This window comes from Schistocerca serialis, chromosome 7 (assembly GCF_023864345.2).
Source record: "Schistocerca serialis cubense isolate TAMUIC-IGC-003099 chromosome 7, iqSchSeri2.2, whole genome shotgun sequence".
In the NCBI taxonomy this organism is placed as follows: domain Eukaryota; kingdom Metazoa; phylum Arthropoda; class Insecta; order Orthoptera; family Acrididae; genus Schistocerca; species Schistocerca serialis.
Genome location: NC_064644.1, coordinates 101,155,394 through 101,177,761, shown reverse-complemented (window position 1 = coordinate 101,177,761; position 22,368 = coordinate 101,155,394). Strand labels below are relative to the sequence as shown.

Genomic DNA, 22,368 nt, shown 5'->3' with positions numbered 1-22,368 from the left:
TGACATATGTACATATTCCAGGCCACTGATGATGCCTTGCAGAAAATAAAGGCGAAACGCGTATGGCACTAAAATTGTGCTTTATTCAGTTGCTGCCAGACGGTCCATAAGTAAAAATTATTAATATACCGTAATAATGCCAAAACAACGTTGCTACAATAATATAAGGATCCTATTTATTATAGCACACAGTACTGAAAGAAAATTGCTATCAACACGAAACAAATTAATGTTCCTCTGAAGTCCATACTTTCTTCCCACTTCTATTGGAACAGTTACTCCCCTCAGCCACTGCGGCTGAGTTTAGGTTGGCAGTGGCAGACAGGATACAAATCGCGAATTGTTCTGACTTTTACCGATTCATAACTGCTGAGTAGAGTGCCTTTGTGTCCAGAAAGTTAACACTGAAGCATTTGCACACACTACTTTAAGGCTAACAGTGCCTCCATCATTTTGTGCCAATCATGCCAGTTTTCCTCCACAAACATTGTTTCATAAAATGTATATCATGGGGAAATTACTGATATGTTAACGTAAAAATGGGTGCAAATTAACATTGTTAACATACGCAATTTGAAAAGAGCAATAAAAAATGTCAAATGGTGGGAAAGCATTAATTCTAGGAATGTGAAAGTGGGGGTTGTACTTCAACTGCTTTGATTGATGTTGCCTACGGTACGATTTTAACTGACTGGCTTGTATGTAGCAGTACAATTACTGATGGCTACAATACAAACATACAAGTAACGTGATAATAAGGGAGTTCATATCAAATTGAACGGAGGGGGGGGGGGGGGGGGGGGGGGGGGGAGAAGAAGGAAATGGACGAAGACTGCAGACAGGTGACACACTGTGGGTCGGTTGTGAGAGTGCCAAGATAGTTCACGCAGTTATTACACTGTCCTGGGTGGGGCAATGGTTAACACAACTGCCTAGTAAGCACAAGATCCTTGGTCCGGCACACATTTTCACATGTCACCACTGGTTTTGCACACAGTCCTGATGCAGCTAATATAAAGAATTCCTTCTCTTTCTCCTCCTCGAATTAAATTGTATATTTATTCTTCTGAAAGGATACATCTAAAATTAATTACTAATCAGGAGAACAACACTGCAGTGACACAGTTTACTAGAGTTCCATTTCTTAAACTGCTTCTCCCTATTAATTTAAAGAAAATTTTAGAATATATGAATTCAAAACCTCAGACTTAAAATCCTGTCACACTGGTTTTACACTTTCCACATCAATTTCACTACCATGTGAACTGCACGTGCTTAAGATTCATTTAAATTAATTTCGTTTGCAGTGTAACAATGGACTGCTTATAAGTGTGTGAAATCAGACCTATTTGTTAATAACTAACATGGAAGTTCCATCATGAAGTGGGTTGACAAAAATCAGTATTTCATAAAACAAGATGTGCGTGCGCGCACACACTTTAGCATTTCATAATGTACAGTATGCATCTGACCAGCTCTACAGCATGGTGTACTATTGAGAATAACTTTTTACAGCACAACATACTTCTACATCACTGGCATGCATTTCTGCCAGACACGGCACAGATCAAATATTTAAGGATTATTGTTACTTGGGAACTGGAAGAGACTGCACTGGCTGTTCATAATGAAGCTAAATTTAGTCCATGAGCATATTTCCAAGCCATTACAGACAAGTCTGTCTGTTTCCGAAAACAATAACAGTCACCCAATAATTTATGTAACGGTTCAATTTTTGCAAGCCTATAGTTGTACGCACCATAAATTTCAATTTGAGATTCATTACTAATTTAACCACAGCAGAAGTAACTATCTGATTAAGAAGATAATATAGAATTATAATTATGTATTAATACTGTAAAATGTCGCTTACCTTCTACATTCAATTCTTTCATATTGATACAACTATTTACAATAGAAATTAACAGCTCATCAGTTAAAGATGCATTAAATTTTAGATCTAGAAGTGTAAGCTGCTCGCCCTTGGCAGCAATGGCAGAGAATGCCCTCCCATTAAGAAGAGGAAATAATTGTGCCATTGTAAGCTCTTCCAAATTTTTGGCACTATCCAGTATGTGTTTAACATCTATATCACCCAAGCTGCAATTTGCACTCAAATCCAGCTTTGTTACAGTTTTAACCGCACGTGCAACCTGGAAGATATATCAATTGTTAATTACAAGTTTTTTTTCTTTGTGTTTTCACATAACTTACTTAGCTATCTATGGCATGTGCAATTTGTTATTGCTGTCAGTATGTTAAATAATTTACTCAAAGCAAAGACTAACAAAATTCATTACTTTAATAAATCCATTTTGGCGAAACAATGTCTACAAGCTGAGCCTGTACAATATTTACAGGGCACATTGGTTACCAAGATTCTTAAATGTCACGGGGGATGCAACAGATTGAAATAAGGGTGAAATGGAGAAAAGCTGCACTGTACATTAGGAAGCTAAACTATGTCTATAGTATTAAACATGAATTAAACTGCGAAGTACAAATTAAGCAAAATACATGAACATGTAGCAAATTTAGACAGAATCCCCTCATTAAATCAAGATTCTAATCACACAGATCGAACAAACAAAAAATTTTACTGAATAGGCTTGAAGGCAGCAGCAAAAATGTTTTACTTAAATTTCTTATATTTACTTTACAGTCACAAGGCCTTGGTCCCAGGTATAATTATCTGCCTAAAGTTCCATCTTTCAATGCTGGAAGCATTTGAACCTGTAACAACTCAAAAAGCAATTAGAGTCTTAAACAAGCTCAGCAAGCCAAATTGTTTATACTTATATACACCATGTAGGTTCCTGACAGACTGCTACCTAAGATCGCAGTCACATCAGTGTGCGTTTTGGAGCTTGTGTGCGGAAAAATTGGCAGTGCTTGTTTTGTTTAGCACTAAGGACCACAACTTGTGTAATTTCAGACCACCTCTTCTTCTGTTAAAGTAGTTGTGTTTTTGAAGTTCTACGGCCCCTGTACAACCTAGCAAAGTAATGATTAGTTTTTAATAAAATGACAGTGTCAAAGGAAAATTTGGCGATTCCCTAGTCCCAGTGCCTCATCTGCTACAGCTGATTTATTCATTTTGCCCAGGCAACAATTGCTCGTTTCTATAAGCTGTGCGATAATGCTTCTTTTTGTACTTTGTAAGTGCACTTGCCAAATGTGAGGTATTTTATATACTCCTGCAGTGGCAACCAGTGCACATAGATCATCTGCTGTGTTCAAATATTCACGCACCTTTCTAGTTGGTTTAAACACTGTATCAATACCAGGTTTTCTCGGTACGCTGCTGATATGTGACAGTTTTTACAAATGGAAAATTTCCCTTTTAGCTGGTTCTTTCTGATCAGAATGTCTTACTTTTTGGAGTGTAGTGTCCTGCTTACCTCCATAAGAGCAGGTAATTCTTCTGATGGAAGTTCTTAAATGATCTAGCTCATCCTTGTGATTGAATGTTCTGTGAAGGTATTTATACGTGTTAACTGGCTTTCTGTAGACTTTAAGGTATGTAGTTCCATAGTGCTTTTGAAGTACTTATACATCAAAAACTGAAACTACTTTCTTTTTTTCATAGTGAACTTTATATCAAAATATTATTTAGAAAATTATGAAATTCCGAGGATTGTGTGGATGCATATAAAAAGTTTGGCACGCTGAACTTATTTAAGACTAACTGCTTTCTGAGTAAAAGCCTCTGATGATGTTTCCAGCACAGAGAAGACTAATCATTATGCAGAGATTTTAAGCCTTGGACCACAGCCTGATGTCCATACAAGGAATATCAGCAAAAATGCAAATACCAGCTGGGAAGGTGAATTATAAGGTTTTAACTAAAGAGAATGTTATAACAATCATTCAAATTAATTGTGCAATCATCCAAGCTTCACCCCCCCCCCCCTACAATGTGTTCCTAAAATTTAAGTTCAGAATGTATACCAACTTAATATTCTTGAACTTAATTATTTGTTAGCACACACCTGTTTGCCATCAAGCCCTGTGCACCCATCTAATGTGAGGTGGCGGAGTGAGTTGCCGACACGTCCCAGACCCCAGCCACTGAGACGGAACCATCCTGCAACTGACAGTCTCTCCAACACAGGGCACTTTACTAATAAGTGAGATAAATCCCGATCTGATATTCCACAGCAGCCTGTTAAATCCAGGACACGTAGTTGTGGTCCATTGAGAGGCCGCAATGTAGAACCATTAAGCCGAGAATGTGTTATGCGCAGTTCTTCCAGCTCCCTACAATAACGCCCTGCAACAGTCAGTCTATAAGGTCTTGCAAAAAACTTTTACATCCTATTGCTTCAGTGGCACACACACACACACACACACACACACACACACACACACACACACACACACACACACACACACACAGAGAGAGAGAGAGAGAGAGAGAGAGAGAGAGAGAGAGAGAGAGAGAGAGAGAGAGAGGGGGGGGGGGGGGGGGGGTATACATCATCTGATCAAAAATTTCCCGAAACCCCTACGCAATGCGGAACTGGTCAGCAGATGTCCTGATAGACTCACTAGTATAAAGAGGTGGGAGGGCTGTGTTGTTGGCACAGAAGCAGAGACAGCAGAATGGCTCAGCCAGGAGAGATAAGCATCTTTAAACATTGACTAGTCATTGGCTGTTGTCTGAATAACAAATCTATCAGACATTTCAATCCTTCTAATGGTGCCCAAGGCAATTGTTGGTGATGTGAGTGGAATGGAAACATGAAGGAACAATCCCTGCTAAACATTATATACATACAGTCCAGCTGAATGTAGGGAGCTTGTACAAATGGGACACAATGCACAAGAAGCTCCTCATAAGATACACATTTCTGGAGTCCATATCAAATAACACTTTTATGTGGTGTAAAGAGCGATACCACTGGACAGTGGACGACTGGAATGAGTCAACTAGAGTGATGAATAACCCTGTGGTAAATCAAAGAAAGGGTTTGAGTTTGCCCTATGTCTGGAAAATGTTACCTGCCATTGTGCATAGTGCCAACAGCAAAGTAGAGAGGTGGTGGTATTACTATAAGAGGGTGTTTGTGATCAGTGTGAGATCCCTTAGATGTGGAAGGATAAGAATGCATTTTACAGTGCTTTGCACTGCACACAGTAGAGGAACGGTTTGAAGACTATGAGATCAGTGCGACAATAAATTTTGTTAAAGCAGCAGCTGGGAGGCAATGGTTTGTGAACAGTAACACTCTTGGAATGGTATGGCTGCCCAGAGGAAAAACCTGAATCCAGTGGAACACCTCTGGGACGAATCAGGGTGTATACTTCACACTGACCTTCCCTGATTTTGGCTTTAGAAGACTGGCCAGCCACTCGTCCACAGATATTCAAACACCTCATTGAAAGTGTCCCCAAGAGGCCAAGAGAAGGGGGTAAAAAAAGACTCATACTAATTTAACACACAAATATATTGTGATAGCAATTATCCACAACTAGTTGTCATGGTGATATTACTATTTGCTCTAGAACCCAACAACTAACCACACTGATTGAAATTACTGTCATGAGTTTCATATTAAAAACAGACCTTGTTTTATTTAACATATGTAGATATGACACTATTAAAATCTTTCCTGGAATTGTTGGAATGAGTATATAATTTAACTTTATGCATATCATGGAAACCCCACATATAAGTTGGTAATGCTTACAACGAAAGCAGTATGTGAATCATTTAAAGTTTTGTACTTACCAACACAAACAACTGTCTCTCTGCTTATTGTCTGTGTATCATGTGACAGGTCTAGTTTCTTTAGACTGCTACCACAGCGCTGTATAATGGCTGGCAAACTCTTATGTATATTCCGCAATTTCTTTGCACAGAGTTCACGAGTTGATTTCCACATCATTTGGCTGATGGACTGCCACCTTTTGCACACTAACAATAAAAGAATGTTATAAAGCACTGCAGGGTTCAACAATCAGGAAGAGACATCTCTCAGAGAATTTACTGGTACAATTATGCACATAAAATACTTGTTGTATAAAATAGACCAGTGAGAACTAAGAAAGATAACACTTAAGAGAAGCTGAGTAGCCACTTACTAACAGTTTATCTTGTCCATCAACTTCAGGCTATATTTTTATCAAGTCTTACACTGTATCTCTTATTTCCCTTAATTATCATCTTCTACTGCCATTTATTACAAGTTCTACATACAGCCTGCCATTTTTAAAATTTTCAATTAACTTTAATGTAAGACTATATTGTTGCCCCACCATTTTTTAGGAACTGTCAACATGAATGTATTCCAGTTAAATAACAGGGAGGCCAAAATAAAACACCCCTGGAAAATTTAAGTGGCTTGCATAGAAACCAATGGTGGGATTTTATAGAACTGCTTCAGAAAACAACATGCAATACAGCCTGTAAATAGTATCTAAAAATTGCAATGAGTCAGCTGCTCACGTAAAAATACATAAATATCATCCAAGACAGTTTCATTCTGGCCACCCTGTGGCATACAGCTACTTTAAACTGACCACTTTTCTCAATATGCGAATGTGGCGAACTTAAATGGCAATACTTGTGAGATAAACACTCTTATGAAAGAAAGATTTATAAATTTAGAAAATTATGAGGATGGTTTGACAAAAAGTGAGCGAGCAAGCGAGAGAGAGAGAGAGAGAGAGAGAGAGAGAGAGAGAGAGAGAGAGAGAGAGAATGTTAGTTTTGTAAACAACTCTCCTTACTTTTCAATATAGTCTCCTTTGATGGAGATACACTTGGTCCACAGCAATACTCCAGCTTTTTCATTCTATGGTAAATGTAGGTTCCATCAAACTCTGCAAAATACTCATTGACTGTTACTATCAGTTCCTCATTTGATGAAAATTTCTTCCCAGCAAATTGAAGCTCAAGTTAGGGAGCAGGAAAAAGTCACTTCAGCTGAAGTTCGGTGCATAGGGTGGATGAGAAACAATTCAAAGCGCAATTCATTCACTTTCGCCATTATCATAATTTATGTCCGTGATGGTGCTTTATCCTGGGGAAAGAGCACTTCATAGGTGCCAACCTTGGTCTTTTCAGCTAATCCAAGTATCAAATATTCCAACAATGAAGCAAAACAGAGTCCAGTTAAGACTGATTTTTTACAAGTAATAGATGATGACTATTCCTTGGAAATCCTAAAACACATTGGCCATCACCTTACCAGCTGACAAAATGATCTTTGCCTTCTTTGGTGCACTTTCACCAGCTTCTTTTCATTGTTTTGACTGCAGAATCATGATGGATCCAGGTTTCATCAGCGCACAAGTCTTTTAGATTCTGATTAAACATCGCCGGACACTGTGTTGAAATGTTGTGCCAAATGCGCTTTTGTTTGACTGACCAATTGTGGCACCCACCTCGCACACAGCTTATTCATAGCCAATTCACAGTGCAGGATACTATGCACTCACTCGGTTGAGATGCCTACAGTCTCAGCAATCTCTCAATATTTTATTTAGTGGTCTTGCATTACCATATTACGAATTTTGTCAACGGTATCCTGTGCGGTGACAACTGGACAGCCAGAACACACTGCCTTTGGTAATCGTCCTATCACATTTAAATTCACTGATCCAAAAGTAAATCCTCTTCAACGATGGTGCAGAGGCAATGTAAACTTCATCTAACTCTGATTTGTGTGATAGTCCAACCCTTCAAATGAAGATGTTTATTAACAGCAGAAAAAACTGTTTTCTCCACTTTCAATCACAGCTGACATGACCAATTCAGACAGTGTCAACAAACTACACTGTACATTGTTGAAATTCTTTATACAGTCCTTGGAATAATCAAGCTCACCAAAATTGAAGGCACAACAAAAATGTTCCTTTCTTTCATGGAAATTTACCAGACTTGTCAAACCACCCTGATACTGGTGTTCATAGGATCGAAACAAGGCACGAACTGCAGAGATGCTATGACAATTGACTTGCTGTCACTACAGGAAGTAAGCTGCAACATACATTTACCTTACATAATATTGCCCCATAATAACATTAACACCTTATTTGTCCCTTTTCATAATTCAGTCAAGGTTGTCCCACGTCCCAAGCACACACTATACCAACAGACAAGAATCACTCGCCAACTTAACTTCCCATTGGAAGTAAACACTATTCCCAAATCATCTCACGGGGCGACAGTGCATTCACCTCATCACGCAGTGCCTTTAAAAGGGGGGAAGGTGCAGGACAGGTCACTCAGCAGCTCCTCTATGATGGGAAACATTGTGGCTGATAGTAAACTCTAAAGGCCAGTACAAGGTGGTTGTTTTTTGTTTTTTTTTTTTTTTGGGGGGGGGGGGGGGGGGGCGGGGCGGGTGGGGGGGGGGGAGGGGAGCGGCGCAAATCTGCTATGGTCATTAGTGCCCGGTCTGTGACTTAGGAAACGGTAAAAACAAAATTGGAAAGCAGCAGCAATGGGAACGAAACTCAAAAAATTGGATAAACTAAAAGCAGAAGGAAAGCTTAAAAATCCACTACAGAAAGGGGTTGGTTGTCCCCAAAAAGAGCTTCAAATGACTGACATCATTTCACTGGCACTAATAAACTCGAGAACGCGATCGGCCGAGCGCATGTCATCTGCTAAAATGGACGATATCTCAGGCGACAGCTGTAGATGGGCGCGTAACTGAGAAATAGGGGCACTCAATTAAAAGGTGTCTTACCATCCACAGCTGAGAGCAGTGGGGACAGAGTGGGGGAGGATCGCCGCTTAAAAGATGTCGATGGCTAGAAAGACAGTGCCCTATCCGGATTCTAGTTAAAATTACCTCCTCCAACGACTCGTTCGGGAGGAAGAGGTCCAAGCACAGTGAAGAGCTTTCACGTCCCGCAATTTATTATGGGGAAGTGTCGACCAATATGCGTGCCATGAAAGAACAACACGACGACATAAAACGCTCCGTAGATCGGCGAAGGGAATCGATCGAATAGCTGGCCGAAGAAGAGACTGCAGCCTAGGCCGCTATATCGGCCGCCTCATTGCCACAGATACCAATGTGTCCTGGGAGCCAGAGGAACGCCACAGAGACTCCCCCCAAATGGAGCAAGCGCAGGCAGTCCTGAATCCGGTGGACCAGAGGGTGGACAGGGTAGATAGCTTGGAGACTGAGGAGAGAGCTGAGAGAATCTGAACAGATGACATACTGTATCCGCTGATGGCGGCGGATGTATTGGACAGCCTGGAGAACAACAGAAAGCTCCGCAGTATAAACTGAACACTGGTCGGGAAGCTGAAATCTATTTGGGGTGTCGCCAACAATATAGGCACTCCCTACACCTAACGATGTTTTCGAGCCATCCGTGTAAATAAATGTGGCTTCATTTGTGCACATAGAGCAGAAAATGCCCGACGATAAACAAGTGAAGGTGTACCATCTTTGGGAAACTGACAAAGGTCACGGAGCAGGCAGATCCGGGGATGGAGCCAAGGCGGTGCTGTACCAAGTTGTCAAGAAGGTTTTAGGAAAGCGGAAGGAAAGAGAATGGAGCAGTTGACGGAAGCGGACTCCCGGTGGTGGTAGTAGGGAGGAGGGGGCACCGGGGCAATGCAGAGGTGCGTGGCATTGAACGTTCCGCAGTTGTAAGAATAACGTCGGTAATATGTGTGACCTCATCGTCGACGCTAGGAAAGTGTCGGTATCAAATGTCGCTAGAGACGAAAAAAAGTGTCCAATCGGCTTGACCAAACTTCCAGCGTCGCGGGCGAATATATGGCTGTTGAGACTGCAGTCTAAGGACACATGGAAAGTGGTCACTCGAGTGTGTATCATCAAGGGCGAACCATTCGAAGTGCCGAGCTAGCGGAACAGTACCGACCGAAAGGTCCAAATGAGAGAAATTTGTCGTGGAGGCAGACAAAAATGTAGGGTCCCCAGTGTTGAGGCAAACTAGATCCGCTTGGTGGAAGACGTCTAGCAATAGTGAGCCACGCGGACAAGGATGTGGAGATCCCCAAACAGCTGGTGGGCATTGAAGTCCCCAACCAGCAAATAGGGGGGTGGAAGCTGACCAAGGAGATGAAGGAGATCAGCTCGTGCCATTGGTGTGGACGATGGAATGTATACAGTAGAAAGAGAAAAGGTATATCCAGAAAGGTAAAGACTGACAGCGACAGCTTGGAAGGAAGTTTTTAAGGGGGTTGGGTGATAATGGAGAGTATCATGGAGAAGAATCATGAGCCCTCCATGTGCTGGAGTGCTTCAGCAGAGGGGAAATCAAATCGGACGGACTGAAAATGGGGGAGAACAAAGCGGTCATGGGGACGCAGCTTTGTTTCCTGAAGACAGAAGATGACCGGCGAGTAGGATAGTAAGAGGATCGACAATTCATCCCGATTGGCTCGAAGGCCGCAGATATTCCAGTGGATAATGGACATACGGTGAACAGAAAATGGAGGAATGTGACCAAGGTTGCCGTCAACTCAGCGACTGCTCAGAGCTTGCGACCGACAGCATGGAATGGCATTCAGCCAACGGCAAAAGATCCTGATCCATAGGTTGCTCAGGAGCAGCTCCTGGCACCAGCGATCGGCCAGTTGATCGGCCACCAGCAGTGCGCCTCGGCGACACAGAAGACGGCCGAGGGCGATTACCACCAGGTGGTGCTGTAGATGAGACGCCTTGGTGGAGAAGGAGATGAACTGGGTTTCTTACTAGCCTTCTTGGAAACATGATGTTCAGATGAAGGAGGAACTGATGGTTGTGAAGTTGGGGTACGTAAAAAATCTTCACGAGTATGCTCTTTTTTCGAAGTCTTGGTGTCTGACTTTTGGGCTCAAGATTTAGCAGAACCCGATGAAGGGTGAGCCATAGAGTGGGCAGGCGAAAGTGGGGAGGTTGAACGGGCGATCTTTGCGCTGGCTGATCTGACAACCGTGGCACGAAAGGTAAGGTCACAAGTCTGTGTGGCTACCTCCTTTGTTGGCCGAGGAGAGGCAAGGACAATGCTGTATTTTCCTGTCTGAGGCACGGTGGGCTGTCGACTGGCGAATAATTTTCGAGCAGCAAAGGTAGACACCTTTTCCTTCACTCTAATTTCCTGAATGAGCTTTTCGTCTTTAAAAATGGGGCAATTTCGAGAGGAAGCAGCATGGTCACCCATACAGTTGATGCAACGAGGGGATGGAGGTGGACAAGCACCCTCATGGGCATCCTTGCCACATGTAACACATTTGGCCGGATTCGAACAGGACTGGCTGTTGTGATTGAACCGCTGACACCGATAGCGACGCATAGGGTTTGGGATGTAAGGGCGAACGGAAATTATCTCATAGCCTGCTTTGATTTTCGATGGGAGTTGAACTTTGTCAAATGTCAAGAAGACAGTACGGGTTGGAATGATGTTCGTGTCAACCCTTTTCATGACTACGAACTGTCGTTACGCCCTGGTCAGACAGGTAGTGTTTAATTTCCTCGTCGGACAATCCGTCGAGGGAGCAAGTATAAACGACCCCACGTGATGAATTTAAAGTACGGTGCGGTTCTACCCGGACAGGGAAGGTGTGTAGCAGTGAAGTACACAGCAATTTTTGTGCCTGGAGGGCACTGACTGTTTCTAACAACAAGGTGCCATTTCGTAATCTGGAACACGACTTTACAGGACCTGCAATTGCGTCGACACCTTTCTGAATAATGAAAGGGTTGACCGTGGAGAAGTTGTGACCTTCGTCAGACCGAGAAACAACAAGAAACTGTGGCAACAATGGAAGGACTGTCTGTGGCTGAGACTCATTGAACTTACACTTGTGAGCTGACATAGTAGAAGATGAGGAAACCATTGCGAAAGTATCCCCCATGATTACCGGCGTCTCCGATGGCGCGCTCCTTCTTTGTGGGGGCCCTCTCTGAGGGCACTCCCGCCTTAGGTGATTGTTCACACCCCAGGTCACACCTCCCGACAAACGGACGGATGGACCAATCGGCACTTTCGGAAGGTATCAGCTCGGGTAATCACCCCTCCCTGGGCCTGGCCATTACCAGGGGGTACGTACGTGTCCTACCTGTCTACCCGGCGTGGGGAATTACGCGTTACCCCATCACTGGCTACGCATGGAATTGCGTGGGTCGGCCTTCAGACACGCACAGGGAGGGAAAAAAGAGAAAGGGAAAGGAAAGAAGAGAGGTCTCAAACGCCGCAGTGGAGAAAAGGGCAAAGAGAAGAGTTAAGGAAAAGAGAAGGACAAAGGAATGACGAAGACTTGCAAGCGGAGAAAGCAAAGAATTTGTTACAGTTTCAAGCATCCGACTCCGGACGTTGGCACGAACCATACTCCTAGAGGGGGAGAAAGGGAAGGAAAGAGGCTGAGGTGAGGGGGGATGGCGGGAGGGGGGATGGCGGGAGGGGGGGGGGGAGGGGGCGAAGATGGGGGATGGGGAAGGATGCGGAAAGGGAAGGGAAGGGAAGGGAAGGGAAGGGAAGGGAAGGGAAGGTATGCAGCCCGGAAAGGAAGGAAGGCCACATTAGCTCGGGGTCCCGTGCTCGCCACGCACGTATCCACAAAAGATTTGTGGACCCCCTGGGGGGGGGTAGTAGTACAAGGTCTGTAGCCTCAGCAAGTTACCGTACTAGAAGGATGTCTTCACATACAGGCAGGTTAACCAACCTTCCCAACCCAACTTGTACCTTCTGGATTTTGTCTTAAGTCTGCCATTGGTGGGTGAACACGTTTGAATCCAAATTGTATTGTGTCATCCTTTATCCCTACAACAGTGATTCAGTGCAACAACACAAGACAAGTTTTGCGAGTAATTCCTACAGGAACTTAATTGTGGATAGTGTTTAAGATTACACAGACAGCAAAACATTTTGAAGAATAGAAACACTTTAGAGGCTTCAGCAATGCTATAATGTTGTGAAGGGCACTGTTTCTTTACATTGCACAAACATGTTTCGAAGCCCACAGAAAGTGATTGGCTGATAGTTTGTCACAACCAGTCAATTGGCAGTTAATTTACCGTCCCCATTGTCAGTCCCATTATCTTCTACAGATATTTTTGAGATAGAGTAGAAGAACACAAAATAATTTAAAGGTCAAAGGTTTGTCATTATCCATCCGAATTACAAGCACTTTTTATAAACATCCTGAAAAATGTCACTACAGTAATTCCTCTACAGATAGACACTGATGGGCACCAAAATAAATACTGGAATATTTTAGGCTTCATAACAATTGTGTCAGATTGATAATCATGAGATCAAAAGAAGCAATCCATCTAATAAATTTACTAAGAAGAGCAATAGTGGCTGCCAATGTAAAATAATTGTTTATGGACATTAAGCAAATTTCTTATCCAAATAAACAATTGGAAGAGCTGATATAAATACCATTTTGAGAAAATATATCAGCCTGTACAGCTGATACACTATCATCACACACAATAGGAAGGAAGGTCATTAGAAACAAAGTTTAAGTTTAGACTGGAAAAGGATAGAGCATGAAATCAAATTTTGCCTTTGCAACAGAACTATCCCAATATTTGCCTCAAATGATTTCAGGAAATTACAGAAGATCTAGAAGGTGCTGTGCTGAGTGTCCAGTGGCATGAACAATGCACTTCTCAACAGTTATTTACTTTCCCTTCCTTTCCCTGGAAATGAGGAAACCATTCCACAGAATGTAACTCTTACAGCAAGTAACTCCCAAAGTGGAAGGAGTGCTTAAGGCTAAAATGTTAGGTTTTAGAATAATATTCCTTACACAAGGCAATTAAAGAATGAATAATTCTAAGTTATTCACAACATTCTCTAACAGCAAGGTATACAAACTTCAGCACAAAGACAGCAGAAAAAAATTCGAATGACAAAAACTTTTCTAATTACTTTCTCACATTATCTTTTCCTTGACAAGACTGGTACACATGATACACACGCACACACTATTCAACAGCTTACTATTTATATACAGAAGTTCACCGAAACATTTAATAATTACCTCGTTCAATTGCAATCCTTTCATAGCATGACAGATAGGAAAAAACATGCATAAGACAGTCATCGTTGAGGATATTGACCATACACAGAGACTCTTCTACATCTGTATCTTGCTGCAGTATGGGAGCTACTTTCTTGGTACCACCAGCACTAGCACTTTGTGATCCCCGCCATGGATCAAGGACTAATGTACCATCCGCTGCTTGATATGGTTGGTGCCAGCTGTCAGCGGGTGCCACATACAGTCTCTTGCCATTCAGTGTGATACCATGCAAGGTTTTACTCTTCATCATGGCTCTGTGAATATGTATACAGAGATCTGATTTGGTACACAATGGACAGGTTCTAATAGTTTTATACAACAATAATAAATATTTATTAAGCAACAGCTACAATCACTACACTAGAGAAGAAGTACCTTCTCACTGACAAAGCAAGCTGGGATTATTTTAATTCCTCTTGTTTTGTCCTCTGCCTCCTTGAAATTCATTTTTTTCATTTTGACTTAATTAACATTAACTTACGTGAATATAATCTGCATTTTCATATCAGAGAAAGGTTGACCCTCAGTTTTAAAGATTATAGCAGCAGATCTAATTTTTTGCTTAGTTTTGAGTATGTATTTGATTTTCTAATTTATTTTTGGTTATTCCAAGTTAGTAAGTTACATTATAGGGTGAATTTGACACACAAACAAGTATAAATTCTATACTTATAATAAACTTTTGGAAGACAAAATATTAATAATCTAAAAGTACCTATTTAGCTCTATTCAAAAACATGTTAGTAAAATTGGTTCTTCATTAATTCCAAAGTAATTAACAGTTTTGTTATATGTATTGTTTGCATAATTATATTTGTTAATTTCATGGTTTAAACAAATAATTCAGCCTAAACCTCAGAGCAGAAAAAACTGTTAAAAAGATGCAATATTTCGATGTATTCATTTTATTGAGGAAGTTAAATTTTAATTGTAATTTCTGTAAATTTAACTTCAAACAATGTGCAGTTTCAGTACCAATTACTGTGATTATATATAAGGGCCCCAATTTTTGGTCAGACAGACGGTCCATGGCTGAGTTTCAGACAAGTGACCTGCGCTGGTTAGAACAAAAAACAACAATGCTTCAAATTAACTGTGGAATCAGTGTTGTATGGTATTCTGCCTTACAGCAGGTCTTGTCATGGGTTAAGCCTCTTCCACGTTTGTCTGTCCATAGCCAGTCTTTTCATTTCTGAATATTTGCCTCCTTTGATATTGTCCAGCATTTTATATCTTCTTTTTCCTCTTCCCTTTTTCCCTCCACCATTCCTTCCTTCAATAAACTGTCCCTCAAACAATGTCCAATCCAGTTCCGTTTTCTCTTTCTGACTACTTTCAGCATGTTTCTTCTCCAACTCTTCTTAACACTTCCTCATTCCTTACTCGATCTCCCCATTTCACGTTTTCCATTCTTCTCCATATCCACAACTCTAGTGCCTCCAATCTTCTTTCATCTTCCTTCCTCAATGTCCAGGTCTATGCACCATATAGTGCAACACTCCAGATGTAACATTTAACAAGTCTTTTCCTCAGCTCTTTTTTAGTGGTCCACAAAGTAATTTCTGTTTCCTCTTGAATCTTTCTTTTGCAATTGCAATTCTTTTCCTAATTTCTGTTGAGCAGTAAATATCATCCATTATTACACTTCCCAAGTAACTGAAGTTACTCACTTGATCTATTTCCTCTCCCCCTATTTTCATATGGCATTTTCTCTCCTTTCCTCCAATTACCATGCTTTCCGTTTTCTTCCTCTTCTTGATCTTCATTCCGTATTATTCTAATTTGGTGTTTAGACCATCTAACATTTGTTCCCTCTCTCTTGCACACTCTGCCATCACAATCATGTCTTCTGCAAATCTTATACACTCCACTATCAGTCCCCCTATACAAACTCCTCTCCTTCCATCAAAACTTTCACTAATAATTTCCTCCAGATATATATTAAGCAGTGTTGGTGATAAACAACAACCTTGTCTTACACCTCTTCCCAGTTCAATTTCTTCATTCATCACACCACCTATTCTTACTCTTGCTCCCTGGTTCAAATGTAAATTTCTAATTAGCCATCTATCCCTCCAGTCAACTCCATGTTTCCTTAAGATTTCCATCAGTTTGTCCCATCTGACAGTCAAAAGCCTCAAGATCAATGAACACAACATACACCTTCCATTTCTTCTCCATGTACCTCTCCCCTATCACTCTCAGTAGCCCAATGGCATCTCTAGTTCCCACTCCTCACCTGAAACCAAATTATTAGTCACCACCTGCAACTTTATCTTTTTCTTCTATGCCACAGTCTTCTTCACTTGGTTGGCTGTCTGCAGCGTATAGCCATCCTATATATTCTTTCCATCTTCTCATTATTTCTTGGGGTACACTCACCATTTTACCGTCTGCTGCCTCTACTTCCTTTAGTTCAGTGTTGTTTCTCTTTTCCCTGAATGTCAAATCCATTGCTTCTTTGTACATCAAATCATTTTCCTTCTCTCTCTAATTTCTCTATCTTGGCACTTTTCTGTCAGCCATTTCTCCTTTGCTTTTTCTGTTTCCCTTCTTAATTCATTATTTAACCTCCTGCAGTTGTGCTTCCCATCTTCTGTATTTATATTTTTCCATTTCCTGCAATCATTCATCTTCGTTATCATATCTGCTGTTACCCATTCTTTCTTTACTTTTTTCCTTTCCTTGACTCCCAGTGTTTCCTTAGCTCCCTTTCTGATCCCATTTTTAAAACGATCACATCTTCCTTCTATGCACTGTCTCCTGTCCTTTCATCACGATTTCATTATATGCATTCTCGAATTTTTCACAATTGCCTTTGTCTTTCAGTTTCTCAAAGTTAATGTGCTCTTTCTTCTGTCCTTTCCAGGTTCTTTTCAATTTAACTAGAACCTCAGCTATTACTAATATATGATGTGAATAAATATCTGCCCCTGGATAGCTTTTGACATTCTTTAGGCAATTTCGGTGCCTTTGTTGTATCATTAAGTAATCAATTTGATATCTCTTGTTGTCAAATTGACATATCCAAGTTTAACGTCTTGTGGTTATCAAATAGATTATTCCCAACTACCATGAAATTTTCATTGCAGTATTCCAACAATCTTTATCCTCTCTTATTTCTTTCTCCCAGTCCAAATTTTCCCAGAGCTTTTCCTTCTGGTCCTTCGCCAACTACGGCATGCCAATCACCCATTATAACAATACATGCATTTCTTTTCTCTCTCTCTGCTAAGTTTCCCATCATCTCATTTTCTATCTTTTCATCTAAATGATTACTTGTTGGCATATAGACCTTGATGATAACTAAGTCTTTCTTTTTCCCTTTCAGTCTCATCATCATTATTCTTCCACTAACATATTCAACCCTGATAACCTTGTCTTTCAGTCTTACCTATTAAAATTCCAACCCCATACATTCCATTTTTATCTTCACCTGAACAGCACAATCTGAAGTCGTCACTTTCTAGTTCTCCACAACCACCCCATCTCACCACACACATTCCGAGTACATCCAATTTGTTTCTTGTCATTTCATGTTTGGCATGTTCTAATTTCCCTTCCTGGAGAAGGGTCAAAACATTCCAAGTCCCAATCCTCAATAAGTCTTCCTTTTCTCCTTCCTTCCTTCTCCATTTGCTCTAATCTCTGGAGTCCTCTTATTCCCCTCCCGAAGATCCGATTGAGGAGAAGCTTTACCTCCCGAATATTGTACAGAGAGGTCCATCCCATGAACATCTAGGGAAGTAATTCAAGTGGTGGTTTGCCAGAGAGCACCAGAAAACAGGCATTATTGCAAATACACAGCTGCATTAGTGTAGGAAGCCCGCATGTATAAAGCACTAAGAGAGCTTACATTATGCCATTAAACAGGACATCAGAGGATACTCCAAAAGCATCGAAATTTCGTAAACCATACTGAAATGCATAATTTGGCTTGCAGTGCACATTGATCTTTTTCCAGATTCACAATCAAGTAGGTCCCATCTGATATTAAGCTTTTCAGTGTGGTTTCCACGATGTAAATTTTCTTGGAGTACCAGTACTGTACTCTCTCATATTTGGTTCTTTATTATAGCATAATGCCATACACGGCAGAAGATGAAAACGTGCACTTGAAAATCATCGAACAGTTTGAACTAGTCAATGCTGTGGAACGAGACACTTCATTTCAAATAAATTGATTGCCTCTGCAGAAAGATTAATGAAGTCAAATTTCTTTAGCAAGCTGACAAAAATAGCTTCACTGTTCTGCAAGGCGATTAATGCTTGACTTAATAATTTGGAAACCAAAATAAAATCGTAAAACTGAAACTAATAGTATATTTTTGCCCTCCGTAATTATGTGAATGTATTATAATTCACTTGATAGCTCCCAGCCGCAGAAATTCTTTTTGTTTTCATTTAACGTGGGAGCTGTAAACTAAGAGGAAACAGCACAATCACTTAATGCAAACAGGGGTCAGGGGAGACTAACTCCCTCCCACTACAACTCTGAGACCTTTGCACCTGCGCATGCGGGAATCTGGCAGCTAGAGTGTGAGAAAAAAATTTTCTCGTACTGTTCATACGCAAGTCAACTGCGCATGTGCACGAGCCTGCTGGCCAACTGGTCAAACGAACCTAATGTAAACAGTTGTGACGTCACGCTCATAGGAAACAGTTTATTGTTACAAAGTATTACATAGTCTTCGCCTAAGGCCTTTGACATATTTTTTCTGTTCACAGACGCTTGTGAGGGCACGGTGTTTTATTGAAGTAAATGGCACATTTCCTTTGCCATTAATGTTTTATTTTTTTCCTCTCATTTATATTTTATTGCTGCAGTATCATTCTCTAGTAGCAGGACTCAGTAACATTCTTTGCTAGAGAATCAATTCTTACCAGTCAAAGTTACAAAAATTTAACTGAAGTTAAAACAATGAAAAATTCCCGGGTTTTATACAACCTGTATTAATGAGGCTTATGGAAAGTTTAAACAATAGTGCACTGGCCATACACATATAGCTGTGTATTATTAGGGGGTTGTGAACAGTGAAATTAAAGTATTGTAAAACGTAACTGCGCATCTATTGGCTACATCATTTGAAGTAGTCAGTGCCGGAATCCACAACCCTTTTTCAGCCAGTTTGGCAACACAGTACAAAGACACCGAGGACAATCAAAAAACATGAACAAATGAAGAATTAAAAGCATGTGGAATCGCCACATCACTACCAAAAAAGTTGAACTTTTAAGGAAATTAATGTTTAACATACTGTCAACAATGAAGTTGTCAAAGACAAAGCCATCACCAAAGAATTCATCTTTAAAGATTTACAGAAATCACACAAAACCAAAACCTAGATGACCTGGTAGGAATTTCAATCCTTCTCCTCCCACATACCAGTCCAGTGCTTTAATCACTGTTGTAAAAATTGGAGGCATGTCAATACACACATGAAAACAATACTATTTCTAGCTCTTAATAGGAATGAAGTAGCAAACTGACTCCATTAGCAACACATACTTCTGCTAAAAGTATTCTTGAATGTATCACCACCAACATAGTATCTTTCTAACTAGTGTTATTTGCATTGTCGTGTTAAATGAGAGTTTCCGAAACAAATTTCAGAACAGGCTCTTCAACACATACTGACACTGTGATTTTGCCATCTAATAAATATGAATCCCAGGTTTCATTATGTACAAAAAGTATAATTACAACTAGGTAGAACAAATTGTGAACAATTTTCCAATGTACACAGAGTTCCTTCTCAGACTGCTTGTCCAGTGACCAATTTCATAGATGGTTAAGTGTCATGAAATCCGTAACAATGCAAAGTCAATAAGTACTGTATGATTACTGAATGACACATGCAAGTAATTCACCGCACTGAGTTGGTTTCTGGGATATGTTGTCAACATTATCACAAATCTTTAGACTGTTTTAATAATAGTATTTTCCCCACAATTTCAGAAATGAAACCTACATTCTACAAGTCTTGTGAAGCCGTGGGGTGGGGAATCATCTCACTAGAGGACGACTTCAACCAAAACTAACTACTCTGATATGCAGTGCAAAACTGATGGCCAATCTTACATAAAAAGTGACTTGCAATACCAATATACAGAGTGGTCTGTGCACCCCTCAGTTCACTGTTGTCTACCATTCAAAGTCCACTAAAAAAAGAAGAAGGAAAAAGAAATCCCAACACCTGCAAAAGTCTGACAACAATTAGATTTCATAATGCTGCAATTAATTGAATGAAACCTGTGGGCCTACTGAAAATGGAGGCAATTATGCCTTGACATTAAGAAGATCCATTCAAACATTCACAAGAAGCACAGAAATGCCGGGCTAGTGTCTGGATTGACGATCTACAATGGTGATTCAAATGAAATCTTTAAAAGTGCAATAAAATTTCTAGAAGATGTACTGTTGATTTGGATGTTGACAGGAGTTATCCTTGTTTTTCGAAAACTGACTAACCGTTTGCTGTAGAGAGTTTGTGAAGGATAGCAATCTCATTACTGTAAACAAAATAGCCATTTTTTGGATATTAGTGTTGGTTCAGCACACTATATTGTCCATGATGCATTGAGCTTCCATAGCAAGACTGCAAAATGGGTGCCAAATCTGTTGAGAGTTGAACTGAAAGATCATTGTGTCAGGCCCTGCAATGAACTTTCGCATTGTTTGCAGGTGAAAGGTAATTGACTTCTGGACAGAGCTGTAACTGGACATGAAACATGGGTTTTCTATCACAGGGTGTATACGTGGTCAAGGAAAAAAATTCCCGGATTTTTCCCAGTTAAACATACACTTTCTCCCAGGTGAAAAAACACTTTTTCCATGTTAAGTGACAGTATATTCTCCCAGGTGAAAAAACACTTTTTCCATGTTAAGTGGCAGTATATTTTCCCTGCAAAACTTATTTGAATGCTTATGGTTTTATACACGGGCATTGAATTTCCCGGCACTTTAGCAAACGAAACTCACGGAAAAAGACACATTTTGGAAATATCTTTGACTTGCAGCAACGTGTGCTCTGCATATTTTCGTATTACGCAAGTATGCACTGGAATTCCACCAAACACTGCATGTTACTTTCCAAATCATTGAAATCCAGATTGCGATGCGCTTTTGTAAGCCAGTCATAGCTCATGTCACGTGATCTCACCAGCCGATGACAGCAGATATTCAGAGCACAGGACACGTGATGTAGTCAGCCAACAGAACATCTCTTAAGTAGCACGAAAACACAAACAGGGAAAGTTAACAGTTTAAATTAATATACATAGTGTTCATACAAGAAAAGCAAAGCTTGGTCTCTAAGGTTCATATGCCGCAAGGAAAGCTAAGCTTTCGCATATAATGTTGATCTTTTTTGCACGTGTTACACTTTAAGATGTGTCATACAAATGCACCAGTAAAATTTTTAACAATGACAAATGTCTGATCTTCAGGGTTCAAAATTCTAAATGGCTCCTCATCAAACAGGAGATTTTTAAATAAGAGTCAAACACTCAGAGTCGAAAAATTCATGGTACATTCTTGCACACAGTTCAACTTACGTAAAAGGATATTTACTTTGAAAGTAACACTTTTCAAACCACCATTCGCAATATTTTCCCACAACCTGTCAGAAATAGGTTAGTTTCAGCAGTTGCCAGAGAGCGCCGATAACAGGCGACACCACGCTTGTGCAGCTATCATGACATAGGAAGCCCGTATGTAGGTACGTGTAGAACGTATTATGTCATAAAAGAAAGACATCTAAGGATACTCCCAGAGCATTGGAATTTTGTGAACAACATTTAAAATGCATACTTAAAGTGCACATTTGTATGTCCAGATTCCCAATGAAGAAGACCTCGACCTGGTATTAAGCTTTTCATTGTGGTTTTCAGAATGTAAATTTTCTTGGAGCACCAGTACTGTATTACATCATGTTTGATTTTTTATTATGGCATAATGCCACACATGCCAGCAGATGAAAACATGCACTTGAAATGCAGCAAACAGTTGAAACTAGCCAGTATTGTGGAATTACACATTTAATTTAAAATACATTGACTGCCTCTGCGGAAAAGGTTAATAAAACTCAAATTTCTTTAGCAAACAAACAAAAATAACTTCATCATTCTGCAAGGTGATTAATGTTTGACTGTCAGGAAGGTGGAAATAAAATAAAATCAAACTAATAACATTTTAGCCTTCCATAATTATGTGAATGTATTTTAATTCACTTGATAGCTCCCAGCCACAGATAATCTTTTTGTTTTCATCTGACATGAGAGTAAATGATGGACAAACAGCAAAATCACTAAACGTAAACACGGGGCACGTGGAGACTACCCACCGTAACTCAGAC

General features: G+C 40.4%; 1 protein-coding gene across 6 annotated transcripts in view; it reads right to left on the bottom strand.

The window, feature by feature from the left end:
* The window catches only part of LOC126412165 (F-box/LRR-repeat protein 7-like), an 89,007-nt gene that overhangs the window by 27,732 nt on the left and 38,907 nt on the right, over positions 1-22,368 (bottom strand). For all 6 annotated transcript variants that reach the window (XM_050081636.1, XM_050081633.1, XM_050081634.1 and 3 more), the window contains 4 exons: positions 13,970-14,265; positions 5,735-5,920; positions 3,993-4,273; positions 1,874-2,153 (listed from right to left, as the gene is read on the bottom strand). In XM_050081636.1, coding sequence (XP_049937593.1) covers positions 1,874-2,153; positions 3,993-4,273; positions 5,735-5,920; positions 13,970-14,265 — 1,043 coding nt within the window. The remainder of the gene's footprint in view (positions 1-1,873; positions 2,154-3,992; positions 4,274-5,734; positions 5,921-13,969; positions 14,266-22,368) is intronic.